The sequence below is a fragment of the Geospiza fortis genome, unplaced genomic scaffold (assembly GCF_000277835.1).
Source record: "Geospiza fortis unplaced genomic scaffold, GeoFor_1.0 scaffold188, whole genome shotgun sequence".
NCBI classification, from domain to species: Eukaryota; Metazoa; Chordata; class Aves; order Passeriformes; family Thraupidae; genus Geospiza; species Geospiza fortis.
The window spans coordinates 2,953,748-2,968,395 of NW_005054337.1; the positions used below are offsets into that span (position 1 = coordinate 2,953,748).

General features: G+C 41.6%; 1 protein-coding gene across 1 annotated transcript in view; it reads right to left on the minus strand.

Annotated features, from left to right (window-relative positions):
* Positions 1–954: 954 nt before the first annotated feature.
* Positions 955–14,648, minus strand: part of RPRD1B (regulation of nuclear pre-mRNA domain containing 1B) — a 19,632-nt gene continuing 5,938 nt past the window's right edge. The window contains exons 4-7 of the mRNA XM_031058066.1: positions 12,945–13,057; positions 11,012–11,138; positions 9,778–9,953; positions 955–1,010 (exon numbers count right to left, since the gene is read on the minus strand). Of these exons, the coding sequence (XP_030913926.1) occupies positions 978–1,010; positions 9,778–9,953; positions 11,012–11,138; positions 12,945–13,057 (449 nt within the window). The 3' untranslated portion in view covers positions 955–977. The remainder of the gene's footprint in view (positions 1,011–9,777; positions 9,954–11,011; positions 11,139–12,944; positions 13,058–14,648) is intronic.

The following is a 14,648-nucleotide window of genomic DNA, read 5'->3' on the forward strand; positions in this document are numbered from 1 at the left end:
TGCCAGAAGCCACAGGCTGAGGCACACCACAGGTATTACTACGCTGCCAAAATGCTCATTGCTTTCAAATGTGATCAATTCTCAACACTTAATTAATCCAATTTCCCCCTTTCAAGCTATTAAATCAAACCCAAGTTTTGGTTGTCCAACAGGGCCTCTTTTATGAGCTCACACTACAACCCTGGCATGGCAGGGACACGATGGAAACACGTGCAGGACCACGGAATGTAAACCAGGGAAAGGCACATCCACACCAGATACAGACATTAACATCTTCAGGATTTTATTACAGAGGGAAAAAAGAGCAAGCTAAAAATCTCCAAAGAGGAAACTTGCAAATGGTTTTCCCACAAATGAGATCTGGATTGAGCAGTAAAAGTGCAGTAAGGAATCCCTATCCATGTGCAGAAATTCCCCCAGGTCTCAGAGACACCACTGACTTGTGTTCCTAATGAGGAGAGAGAGGAGTTTGGACCCTGAAAATGGAAGAAAGAAAGAACTGTACTTTGGCCAGTTCTGGTGAGAAGCCACTTATGAGCAGCCCAGCACTCATCCAAATTATCCAATACAGAAGATTTTAATTAAAGAGTGTTTATGCAATTTTCAGAGTTTTGTGATTCTATACATTCACGAAACAGTCAGAGAAGACAGCAATTGAAGGAATAAAACTCCAATAGCACATAATTTTGTTTTGAATGTGCCAGTCTTTACTCAACTACATGTGGCCTACTTTTCATGGCACCTCCAGAATGCAGGAAACAATGAGCTTGAGAAAAAAAAATACACAGAACAGACTGCCACACAGCCAACTAGAATATCAATTTACTTTTCATTTCTTAATTACTTGGCAAAGAGAACAGAAGTTTATATCTCTGAAGATCAAATGAAACTAGGCACATGTTTAATCAAAACATCTTTCTGAAGAGTTTACAACTTTAATCCAGACTTTCTAACCTTCTCAGTGATGGAAATTCTCTTCACCTTCTCCAAACATCAAAGCACAGCAGTTCCTGTGGGGTTACAAGCAAGGAGTTTACACTCTCTGTGTTTCATTATTTTGAATTAGAACAGTGAGAGCAGCCGTCAATCGCAACAACTCCCGATACCCCTGCAATGGCAGTGTAAGTGCATCCCATAAATTTCCTTCCAGCACCAAACAGGAATGTCTTTTAACAACCTATTTCAAATTTAAATCCTTTATGAGGCTCAGTGAGCTAATATAACCAAACACTTCTGTTAACATACACAGGATATACAGTGAAATAATCAAGTCCAAACAAAGCCGTCCCAGCTCCATGAACTGCAGGGTGCTGTTCTCACGCCTAGAGAACTGCAACAAAAAAAAACACCTCAAGATGCACACATTAATTTTGTGAGGATTTGTCTTGCTTTAATGAAAGACAGAGAATCAGGAAAAAAGAATGTACCCACAGCCCTAACCACACTCTTGGGAATTCTTAAAGAGAAACAAGTCGAGAAACTCGACAGAGAACAAAAACAAACCCCCCAGATTCCTTGGCATTAATAGAGAGCAGCAGCAGATAAAGAGGGATGCCATGGAGCATTCCAACACTTGGGATTCTTCTCCAAAAGAACGTGGGAGCCAACCCTGGGGATAGGGAGAGAGTGCCCAGAGTGCTCAGCTCAGGGCTGGCACACCCCCAGTGCTGGAGATGGAGACAGCAGCACCCCAGCTCCTGCACACACAGCACAGATGGCAGGAACATCTACTGAGCTCCAAATGCTGGCGCAGAGAAGGTGGAAGAGGCTGGACTTGGAGATCCACAGAAGACCGTCTTAAAAATATTTTAAAATCCATAATTCACACCACTGTCAGGGAGTGATGGATATCAAGCCAGGAAAGAATGAGCAGCACTTCCTCCTCAAGAATGCCAAACTGCCAAGAGTGAGTATCAGCAGGTTTTCTTTCTTCTATAGTAATTCCCACTAAAGATAGGAACAAAAAATAAGAAGGGCAAGGCAGCTGGCAAGTCCTCCAGGTCTGATAAATGGGCAGTGAAGATGAAAAGAAGCTGCAAATTCCAGGCATAAGCCAAGAAAATACCTCAAATATGGCTTGAATCGCCAAGATCCACACAAAACAATTATGGATTTATGGATCCAATTACAGATCCAGAAAAAACAATTACGTAAAACCAGGTACAACCTCCACAGAAAGACTAATGTCCTGCCATTTTCAGGGCAAAACTGACAAGGATCCATCACTTCTCATGGACAGTCAGGACTGGAATGCGATGGCTTTTGAGCTGAAGATGATTTGCGTGACCATTAGAGTTATATTAGATGCAAATAACATTCCTCTCCCAAGACAGCTACTTAGGGGATGGAGAATCTTGCCAATGCCTTCCTTGCCTGACAGCCCAGTTCTTATAAAACATATTGACAAATTAAGAACCACCAAGATGTGTCCAAACCACACTGCTGCTGGCAAACACACAGACTTAGGAGCAATTCTTCTGCATATTAACAGCACCAACCTGCTTCCAAATTCACAGTTAACAGCTTCAAGTGTTTAGGAAAATATTGCTCTTAGCATGTCCTTATTTTCAGGGATACTCTACATTGAGGGCTACATGGAACACTGAGCTATCAGAAACATCCTCCCAATTTGAAGAGAGACTTTTGTATGCACATGATGACAAAAAATAAACATCAAGTCACCTTGAGAACCATATTCCTTTCAATTCTAAGTAATTCCAACTTACTACTAAGTAAATGCAAGCCTTACCTAGTCAACACCAAAGGCCTAAATCCTACCTGCTAAAAAACCAAACTGAAAAAATAAGATAGAAAAAATTCTCACCAGGAAGAGGCAGCAACAGCCCCCAAACCAAAACTGGCTCAGAAAAACATCAATAAATTCAGGAATGGAAACTAAGGGAGTAATCCAGAAACCAAGATTTCCTAGAATAGATGAATACTTACTGCACAGATTGGATACACATCACAGAGCATGGCAGGAAACTGTCTGTTCCATGCTTAACCCTCTCCATCCCTCTGGGCCTGAGATGCTGTGCTGATTCCTGGCAGAGCTGTCAAGCAGTGGAGAGACCACGAGCCAGAACTGGGACAGGGAATGCTGGCTGCTTCCCTCAAGAATACACAGCAGCAGAGACACTGAAACCCCTTCCAGATTGAGGGCTTTGCTTTTTCCACAAGTTCTGGCCATATTCTGCAACACAGGACTCTGGAAGCAGTTTTTACAGGCAACCATGTTTTTCGTGTAGCCCATGACATGCCTGGAAACTGCACCTTGTAGATTTTTCCACAAGGTCCTTCCATTCCATGAAACTGAACAACACAAATTCCAGTTTAAAAGCTGCTGCTTTCCGAGGCCTTCGTTTGTACTCTGTGTTGAGCTGATTGTCTCACTGCTCAGTAGGTTTATATTAAGATTAATAGTATTTGGATGCTATTTGCTTTTTTTAGACAAAATGAGACCTCTGCTGTAAGCAGGAGTTTCAGGATGATAGAGGAAGAAACTGGCTCTGTGCCACACGGATGCTTTTGCTAATCAACGTTTCCTTTCAGTGCATGGCGTTCTACATCCTCAGTGGCCAAGAGAATTAGATACTCAGTCCTTGAAATAAATGCAAAATCAGAATTAGCCACTGCTGAATGAAGCTGACACAGTGTTTCATTCCAAAGCAGCCGTGCTTGAACATTATAGAACTGGCTGTAATCAACATGACAGGAAATTCATCCTGAGCACTGCTGTGTGGCCTGGTTCACCTTGTCACGTTCCACAGCAGAGATTTCAGCTTATTTTGGCTCAGAGCGTGTACTGGACGTGTGTACACGTCCTCTCCTGTGCAGGGTCGAGCAGGAACATGCTGTAAGTCATCACAGCAATTGTATCTGCTGAAAAAACATCTAGCTAAGCATTAATGAGAATTTGGAAAGTGAATATGAAGAGCAGCCGGTCAGGCGCAGTTTTGATATGATGCAGCTTGAGCCAGCTGCAGGAAAGCAGAAAACCACAAACAAGCCACAGGAAAAATGCATCAGAGGCTCAGCAGGCATTTGGAGAGTATGTAGTGAAGTGAGAAGTTTCACAGCCATGTGATTATATGTCCAAGTAAAACCTCTCTTTAAAAACATTAAATATACCACAGTACTGCAGAAGGCTGATTAGGTATTCCTTACCTTCTGCTCCTTGCCACTTAACCTATGCAAAGTACTTTTAAAACATATTCACTAGAAAAAGAAGATAAAGGAAAACTTCTGCCATCCCACAAGCTCATTGAACCCTCCTCAAAAGCAAACTGAAACCAAATGCCAGGGTGAAACCAGGTTTCCTCATTCTGCAGCAGCACTAAACCAGCAAATCTGAGGTTTCATCTGAAAGATGCAGTCCAGGAATCAGAGCTTGAATGATGTATTTCCTTACAGAGTCTTCAGTTCATTTTCAACCTTAAATTTGTTCAGTCTTGCTCTTTTAAATTTGACAAGGCTTCTTTCTTCTGTGGCATCATTCATCACACATCAGCAGAGATGGTGTTTCTGCTCCTGGCAGAATTACATGCTCTCAAACCAGAACTCGTTTCCTTGCTCTCCTCTTTGTTTAGGACAACAGAAGAGGCAGCAGCAGAGGAGCAGCATTTCTCCAACTGCTGGGAATACCTCAACCTCTGCAATGTTCAAAAGCTCTCAGAAAAAGCCCAGGCTGCTGCCACTGCATGAGGGACACAAATCATAATTTCATTTGCCAAATACCCTTCCAGAAATAAACACTGAAGGGGGTACATTTGATGTTCACCATAAAAATCAACATCCAGAGCACAAGCCAACATTCACCTCTCCAAACATCTTAATACTTTTCTAGCTAAGCAAGAGAGTGGTCAACACTCATTCACTTCAGCAAAATGCATAAAAACATTGTATGTTAATATTGTATTGTTTTTATTGTTTTAATATTATTCTATTTGCAGCATGACTGTAATTATAAATATCTACAAGCACCTACCAAATGAAGGAACTGTATCTCTCCATTGTGCAAAGAAACATAGCTGTTGCCTCGAGCCATACATGGCCCAACAAACCCAAATTCCCTGCAGTTGTGAGCTCACATCCCCACAGAGCAGCCTGAGCTCTTCCCCACACCCAGAGGCACCAGTGGCTCACAGCTGGCAGGACTGGCGCAGTCACTGGTGCACAGCCCAGCATTTCTTGCCCCATTAGTCACCAGTTTGGTCCTACAGCCCCAGGTCTGGCACTGTCTGGGTGCTCCAAGCTCAGGATCTCCCTGCCAGGGGGGCAGAGCTGACCCCACTCTGCTGCTGATTCCCACAGCTGCACCTGCTACTTCACACATGTCAAATACTGACAATTTTGTTTCCTGGCAGGAGCCCTAAAATTTAATTTCCTATTTCACTGTCTAAACCACTGAAATGAATATACCACAGAACCCAAGAATTGCTGTCTGAGGGAAGCAGCAGCCACAAAGCCGTGCCAATGGTGACACACTACAGAGACCCAGGCAGTGGAAGCAGCACAGCAATAAATTGCCTATTAACCCACTGAACTAAATTGTATTTCAAGAAAATGTATAGTGCTGGGCAGTCCAGAAAACCTCAAGTGAGAATGCACTTCATCCCTCAGAGATGCATTATCAAAGAGGGTTTGCAAATTTGTGTGGGCACGGCATTAACACCTTATTAAAGGTGCCTTGAAGCCATGAATATTAAAACTCACAAACATCTAAAAACCCCCAGAGCTCTCAGCAGGACTCTAAGTGACAATTTTTCAGCTGCAGCCAAGAATCAGAATATTTCCCCTAAACTGGATCTTAAATACAGTATGTTCTTTAGATTTATAGCTGCAGACATGTAAGCACACACATATTTGAGTACATGCACTGCTCCATCCACACTGCCTGTGTTGCACTGCTCCTCACATCACCTTTCACCAACACAGACACAGAAGGTATGTGGAAGAATTGCCCTCACTGACTGCACATCAAACCAAAAATTCTGACTGCACAATCTTCTATTTTTTCTGCCTCTTCTCTCCATCATATCAAAAAAACCCTCCCTCCACTCACTCGAGGTTTCCTACTGACAGTAGTTATTTCAGGTTCCCATGAAGCTTCTACGCAATTTGCCATTTCCTTGCACATTTCCTTGGTTCTTCCAGTCTCATCTGTTTACCTGACTTCACTTTACAGCTACCTGGTACCCCAATATGGGATGTTCTCCCCACTGCATTTCCATTTTACACAAACTAATTCCCTGTTTTTTTTCTCTTTGCCTGCCATGCATTCCAGAAGAGTGCTCTGACTTCAAAAGACAATTCTCCTTGAAGTTCTGCAGGCTCAGGTGCTCGAGGACAAAAAACATCCCCAGCTGATTGTGCTCAGTAATTGTAATGGTGCAGCAATGGCCAAAAATAACACAAATCAAGAAACTTCCATTGGAAGTTCAATACTACTGTGAGATACAAGGACACATCTCATTCTTATAGAAACAACAGCTCCTGCTTCTACACCTGTCTGAAAGTGGATTTTATTTCCTGTCATCTGCTATTGTGAATGTCCAGGCCACCTCTGATCTATCCCTGGCATGGAAGATCAAACTGCAGCTGCAGTATCAAGCCCACAATTGCTGAGCAAGATGAAACACCATTTTAAAAGAAATTCAGTGTTCAGCTGTTGAACGACAGTATCCCCCACACCTTTCAGGAAGTTAACATGAGGAATACTTACCTTTGAAGATATATGCCTTGTTATAGGCTCTTTAGTATCAGCTTGGGGCCAGCTGATTTTAGTGACTGATAGAATTAAAGAAAATCTACCTTCTTAAGTGCTCTTAGACTACAGTCAAAATACCACTCCCAGGATAAAGAAATCCTAATTATTACACTTGGATTTTTTCCACTGCTACCCTAAAACCAGAGTTTGTCCATGTTATGATCTTCAGGCTCTGTTGCAGCTTCCTCCCTTCAAATCACCAGTGCTGCTTTGCCCTCACTGCTTCAATCCTTACTCATGCCAGCTGTGTCCATGCTGATGTGTAATTATTTTCCAAATCCTCAGCATGTTCCTCAGCAGTGCCCCTCAGTTAAACAGCCTTACTGCAACTGATGACAAGAGCTGTGTCACAGGGGTTTGACATGCAGAGTATTCTGAGCATTAGCCCACAAAACACAAACATACTGAGTTTCTGTATGTTTTGATAATTTGCTGTTTCATGAGGGACAGCATTAACAGGATTAGTAAACAACTGCAGCTCTTTAGACCATAAAAGCTGCTTTTCAAGAATTCACAGATTAGCTACTTTCATTGCTATCCCAGTGAAAGACTTTGCAAGTAAATAAAATACAAAAAAACCACCCAGAGTAATTTCCAAATTAGGTATTTCCATCTCTTAAAATATAGTCCTGACTTTTATTTATGTCAGAAGTCCCTCTCCCCAACCAACAGCCTTGTCTAGATGAGGATGGTGAAGTAAACAATCCATCTTCCATCTAAACACACCCTCTCATCTAAGTCAAGAAACTTAGAGGAAACTTCCTCAGCACAAGAGGAAAAACTCAAAGTACCAAAGATTCTGAGAAAGACACTTCAAGAGAGCAAAGCCTACAATGCGTAGATATGTAAAATTAGATTGTTTTAAGTTGTTTTCTCATTTCAGACCTCGCCTGAGTAAATGTTTTGGTTTTTAAATACATTTTTAATTGTTACAAGTTTCAGATCCTTCTAGTAAAATGCTTATTAGCACTACAAAGAAAAATACAGCCTTATCAATACTGTGAGAACATCAAAGACTCAAATAAAACTGATAAGCAGATCTGGCCTGTCTTATCTGTAACCAGCATCTTCCACTGTTTATTAACCCTCTACAAGGGCAGAACAATGGAATGCTGTAATCAGGCAACATCCCTCACTGAGGTTTGAGAGCTGACACGAATATCAATCGTGCCTCATGTTCACTGCTGGAGTGGCATTTCCTGCAACTCTGTTTAGACTGCTACAGCACTGAGGCCCTCTTGTCTGGCAGAATGACAAAGATGCCAACCTAAACAGATACTTAATAAGATCCTAATATTTAAATAGGATCATTCTTTATTTTCTAATGTAGTGAAGAATTACGTTTACACCTAATAGTGTGCAAGCAGCCTGTTCCATTGCCATCAGCAGGATTACTATCATTAACAAAGCAACTCAACCAGCAAAACACTTAATTTTCAGGGTTACGTTTCTGCCTCTGCCAGAGTTACAATTTTCAAGTAACATTCTTTAGCAAAAGGATATTTTCCAAACAAAAACCCTCCACGATTGTCACAACATTTCAGCTAATGCATTAGAAATTTTAATTTCATGTTGTCATTATGGATTTCTCAGTTTCAAAGTCTCAAACTGACTCAAAATTATTAATTGTTCTGAGCCTTTTAAAATATTATTGTGCAGCATTTTGCTACCTATAGCAGTATGTATCATTTATGTATTTTTTTACATACACATAGGTGTCCTTTAAGCAAGAAAAAAACCTCAAAACCTGACCCAAGCCTTCCACAGAAAACAAATCAGTTGCCAAACAACATTTGGTTTCATGGCATCATCTGTATCCATGTATAAAAGTGTTTTTTCTGACTCAGTCATAAGACTGATGCTATGCTTGAAGAAATTCAGTCACAAGGCATTGAGAACCTCCAATATAAACACAGGCAAAGAAAACATTCAAAATGAATTTTATCTGGGAACAATGTTGCCGAGCTGTCAGAGGAGGAGGTTTGCCATGAGAGTAAACAGAGACTGCAAATGCTGCAGCTCAGTCTCCTTCCAGGAGATCTTGTCCTCCACATCCCCTCCCATCCCACCCTGCAGCAGCTGCTCATCACCAGCACCGCGGTGCAGAGAAGCCCTTAATGTGCCGCCAAGGGGCAGTTTAGCAGATGGCAGAGTGACATACAACCACAGCCATTAATTAAACTCCTCGCCAGTCCCACAACGTGCTGCTGAAAGAACTTCCATGGAGAAGGCACATTTTGGATAAACAGCTGTAAACAGCTGGCTGCACAGCCTGAGCAAGGGGGCTCAGCTCAGCCCCAGGCTGTTTTAGGGTCCTGCCCTCCCTGTTTAAAGGAGCTGTACAGGAAACACAAGTCATTGTCTTTCACTACCAGCCCCATTTACACTGCACCACAGAAGCTGTGGGTAAGTGGCTGTTAAAGGATGCAGAGCAGAACATTTGGCTTAAACTGCTTCCCCTAAACAAGCAGGGTCTCAGGAAGCAGATGAAGGACACCTAACCATCAGGAAAATAACAAAAAACCCAAGCAGTATAAAAAAACCTCATCTAATTATGGCAAAGGGAGGTTACTTTTTTAAAAAAGGTTAATTTTTTGAAATTTTGTCATAACAAAATAAGCTATGTGTTAGGCAAGTCTATTTTTCTTTAAGTAGTATAGATCTCTGGGCTTTCCAGGTGCATTGAAACATCTAGACTGAACACCAGGACAGATTTGCACTCTGCAGATCTGACACTGCTTTCTTACCCGTTTTACTCCAAGTGTAAAGACAACTAGAGCCTAGATAACCTAGAACCAAAAGTAAAGGTAAGACCCGGAATCAAAAGTAAAGGTAAGACCCGGAATCAAATGTAAAGGCAGGAGCTGGGACCATGCAAAGGCAGGACCGGGAATCACGTAAAGGTAACACCCGGAATCATCTCCCTTGGGAGAAACCCATAGATTTGGAGTCCAGGGTGAGTGTCTGGTGAGCCAATTGTTCTGCCAGCCCCAGTAACAGGCACTCACCTCCAGTTTCTTCTCCTTCTCCGTGAGCACATCCTTCTGGTTCTGGGTGTACTCGATGAGCATCCGTGCCAGCTGGCGCCGGTCCTCCAGCTCGGCCGCCAGCCGCCCGTTGTACTCGGCCAGCAGCAGGCACGCCTCGTCCACCGTCTTCGAGAGCCGCTCCGCAGCCTCTTTGTCTGCGTGCAAAAGCGTTGGGTGATTTAGAGGACAAAGTTTAAAACTTCCAATTGTTGACAGAAGGGCTGCGATTCATGAGCCACAGGCACAATAACATCTTGTTCGTAAATATACTTCTGGCTTGACAGGAGAATAAGGGCTGTTATCACAGGATAACAGGAAATAGGACATTCACCCTTTGTGGGCTGTATTTTAGACATTGACATAACTGACTGTATTTAATCCTTAGAGATGTCAGTGAAAGCAGGGAGATAAATCTATGAATAGTAAGCCTCTATGAACAGGTTAATTAAAATGTTAGAAGTACCTTCATGTAAACAAATCAGGTGGTTTCTACATTTAAACACAGTGTGCACTTGTTAATTCCTGTTATATAGGAGCGATTTCAAATGTATTGACACAAATCTAAGAATTACACACAGTCCAGTTGGGCACTGTAAGAATATATTATGAATGGTCAAATAAGTGATAATTCATAATGAGTTCTAAATTAAAACCACCTCCAGGAACAAGAGTCAAATCAGTTCAACCTCTAAATGCTTCTATTAAAATTACTTTTCAAATGCAATTGCAGCAGTTAATTTAAACAAAGACTGACAGATTAACGGGGGTAGCAATTTGCCTTTTCCATAGCAATCAAGGACTATGTGCGTACTCAGCAGTCTGGTAGAACTTGAAAATATATCAATCAAGGACTATGTGTATATTCATCACACTGATAAAACTTCAAGATATCTTAACAGCTGAGGTGTTTAAGAGCAAACACATCCACTTGAGAACTCTGGCTCGATTTCCTTTATATTCTTGCAAAATGCTGATGATGTTCTCAAAGTACAAAAGCCTCAGTCCAAGCCAAAAAAAGGAAGCAGCTATGTAAGTTTAATCTTCAGTGTTAGTCATAGGATTGCTATCTGTTAATTACCCCAGAACTACAAAGCAAGGACACAAAAGCAGGAATTCACTCCACCATACATTGTGATTATTAAAAAAAAAAACCCACACTTTGATTTCTAAGTTATTCTTTAGACCCATGTTCATTCATCTTCCAGTCTCATACCTGTAATTTTCTCCAGTAATGAAACATCTTGAACTTCCTGAGGCAGGGAAGCAATTTTTTGCCGCACTGTTGCATCTCCTGATGCTGCATTTTCCAGGTCTTGTAGGGCTTTGATCAAATCCTCGGTCTACAAGTGAGCCAACAGTAAAACCAGGTAACCTTAACCACATCCACTTCCCAGGGATGTGGTCACTGCAGAGGAGCTCACCCACCTCTGAAAGGTACCATTTGAGGAATATTTTCTTCAAATAATTTTTAAACCTAACACAAGGAGTATTCATTGAGTTTACACTATCCCGGTGTTTAGCTCCTCCTGCATAATTACAGCAGGGCCATCCTTTTCAAGGCCCTGCAGTGGGAAACTTCTCAATCCAATTAAGAAAAGTGATCATTTAAGACATAGCTGTGAAGGACATGACCACACCAGTTTGAGAGAACCACCAGCCCTGTGTGCTGCCCCAAGCTGGAACTGAATCTTCCACCCAAACATCCCTGACAGACTCTCTGCCTCCCTGGAGTGTACAGGCACCTTTTTGTTCTGTTCTAAAGCTGCATTCTGACAGAGCAAAAACACCCAACACCAAATTTCCATCAGCCCAAACAAAACTATACTAAATTTCCATCATGACAAGGTTTAGAATTCTGTAACTTGGTACTGACTATAAACTCCAATGATGACAAAAGCTCCTCCCATAAATCAAACTCTGCAATCTCCTGATTTTGCAAAGCCATGGCTGTCCTCACCCAGCTTCCTGCAAGCATACAGCTTTCTGCAACTCAAATGGGCTCCTCGGTGTGCCCTCAGCTCATCTCTCAGCTGGCTTTAGTGCACTGAGGAAAGACGTGTCAGTTTGAATTAATTCACCCAAGATGCATCCAAACTTTAAAAGGACATGGATGAGGAGAGCTCTAGGAGGACCATCCCTGACACATTGTATTTCCTCCTGGCTCAAAAAAAAATTAAACAGAGAAACTCCCTGAACAGGAAGAACAAAGTGTTGCTTTTTTGTTTAAAAAATTCTGAAGTAGGGCAGGTTTTTGAAACAGAACGCTAGGACCATAAACACAAGCACTGATTTTTAAACTACAGTTCAATAGTTTGAAAGCTAATGAAAACACTAACAAATTTAAAATAAATATTTTCTTAATCTGAAAAACAAAGAGGTCCATTACCTAACATTTACTACTTCCTTGCAAACTGCAAATGATTTCCAACAGTGACGATGTTTATAATCAAGAGAAACTATAAGCTACAAGGCATCTGGAGGTAAAAACAACAACAAAATTTTCACTTATTTCCTTGACAACTGTTATTTATTTTTATTTTTCAATGTTTACAGTTTACCAGATGGATGGTGTAATTTTTTATCCCCTTCAAATAGGCTCTGGGTTAACATATGTTCAATCTGTAGCCTCAAACGGCCGCAATGATTTTTTATTTCATTCCAAATATTTCCACACCAGTAACACGGAGCCTCTAAAGTCTTCAGTGCTCGTTTTCCTACCAGCTCCATACAAATACAACAAATGCTATGCTGTATTATAACTTACAGAAAGATACAGCCTATGAAGGAAAATTGTGTATTAACTGTTCACAGCTTTAGGTTTTAGAAGCTACACATTGATTTTGAGAAGAATTTAAAATATGGCCTGTTCTTCTAGCAGTCCTTTGGGATTCTTTCCTGGCAGCACTACTCAGACCTTGGGTTAGACTACCGGGAATTGCTCAGAAGTGACACATAACTGCAGTAGGGAAAAGGAATCTGTTGCATTTTACATGGACTTCTCAACCCCAAACTGCATCTCCACTAAACCCATTTCACTTGTTGTCAGCTCCACCTTGTGGCTGTGACACAGGGGAGGTGGTTGTGACACAGGGGAGGTAGCGCTATGGCTTCCAGAGCTCCTCCCAGGCTCAACCCATTCCACATACCAGCAGTGGCCCAGCGCTGGGGTCTGGGGGTGAGTAGCTCCCAGGGTAATCATCATCTTCCTCCTCTTGTATTTGCTGGAAAGTTCGCTTTAAAGATTTCTTCTCCTCTGCAACTGAAGACAGAAACAACTCATTTGGATGCCAGATCTGCCCACCTTAACTATCTCTACTTCAAAGAATTACACCAGATGGATGCTCTGATGATTAAGCCCTCTAGGGGATGACCACAGCTGGACTTTAATGTTGGAATCATATTCCAAACACTCAAATGCAAAACAGTAATAAAAGATTGATTTCTGCCTTCCATGTATCTCTGTACATGCCAGCCTGAGGATACACGAGCAGTGTGCACTTCATATGTGTTTGTGCCTCTCACAATGAAAGTAGGAAAGACAAATAAATGTGCTATTTGACAATAAATTACAGACTTCAACCCTCAGATGCTCTGGTTAACACTGAGTATACAGGTGAGGATTTCTACCAGTAGAAATGAAGTGCTGATGTGAAGGTACACAAGGACAGAAGAATTTCAAGTTATCTTTCTGCATTAATTATATGCTCCCTGTGGTCCTACAACCAACACAGTAATTGCTCATTATTCAACCTTCCACTCTTTCATCAAAATAAAGGCTTCAGGACAGTTCTGTTTAACTACAACTCCAAGATGTGACAGCAGCAACACCAAAGCATGAACTAATCTCCAAGCAGGTAACCTGCAACACTTCAGAAACAGGGATGTCATAAAGCAAGACATGACTAGTTAAATGAACCTCAGCACGGCAAACATTAGCTTGAAAGGGAAGAGACGGTTTATTTAAATGAGTCAGAAGTCTTAATGAAGCCTTTGATCCAGCCACAGAACCTTCAAAAGAAGGTGGATCATTTTTCAGACTTGCCACCAAAGATAATAAGATATGGGGTAATTTGTAAGAAATCTTTGGACAGTCTTAAGAACATCTATTCAATGGAATCCAGTCTTGCCAAGATAATCCGTATATACTTTGATTCACAGGAAAAACCAAAACCAAGATCACTCAATTTAAAACAAAACCAGACTGTCCCATTCTAATGGGGAACCAAACAGAAAGGTCTGTCCTTAAATGCAGAGTTTTGCCTGCCTTGTCAGGTGAGACATATGAAAAAACTTCATTCTAACGGAGAGAAATCAAGGAGCTGTTACATCCTGCTCATTGGGGAAAGAGCTGAACAACTTCCCAAGACAGACAGAAACACATCTGTCAGAGGACAGACTCACTCAATGGAAGGCAAAGCAGCACTCAAAAGTTACCCTAAACCAAAGGAAGTGTTAATGTTTGATAGAACAAAGCTACCTAGGCTAGAAAAAGGACAGCCAATTATTGCATGTATCCAACTGATGTATGAGTGCTTGAAAATCTGACTGACAAGCCAGTGATGCACCAGATCAACAAGGAAAACAGCTGCTGCCCACTGAGGTCTGTGAGAAACACGAGTTGGGTTGAACAGGAGATGAGCAGATGAGAAAGTGGGCAAAGAGAGCATTTAAAATTACCCAGCCCAACACAGGAGGTCATCAGTATTTATCACTTGTGTGTACTTATCATAAAATAATTAACCAACAGAGGATAAACCTGAGCCAACAACAGAAGAATGCATGACCACAGCGATCACACAAGTGAAATTAAATTGAGAGCTGGGATTCAAATTGCTGAAAAATTATTCCTG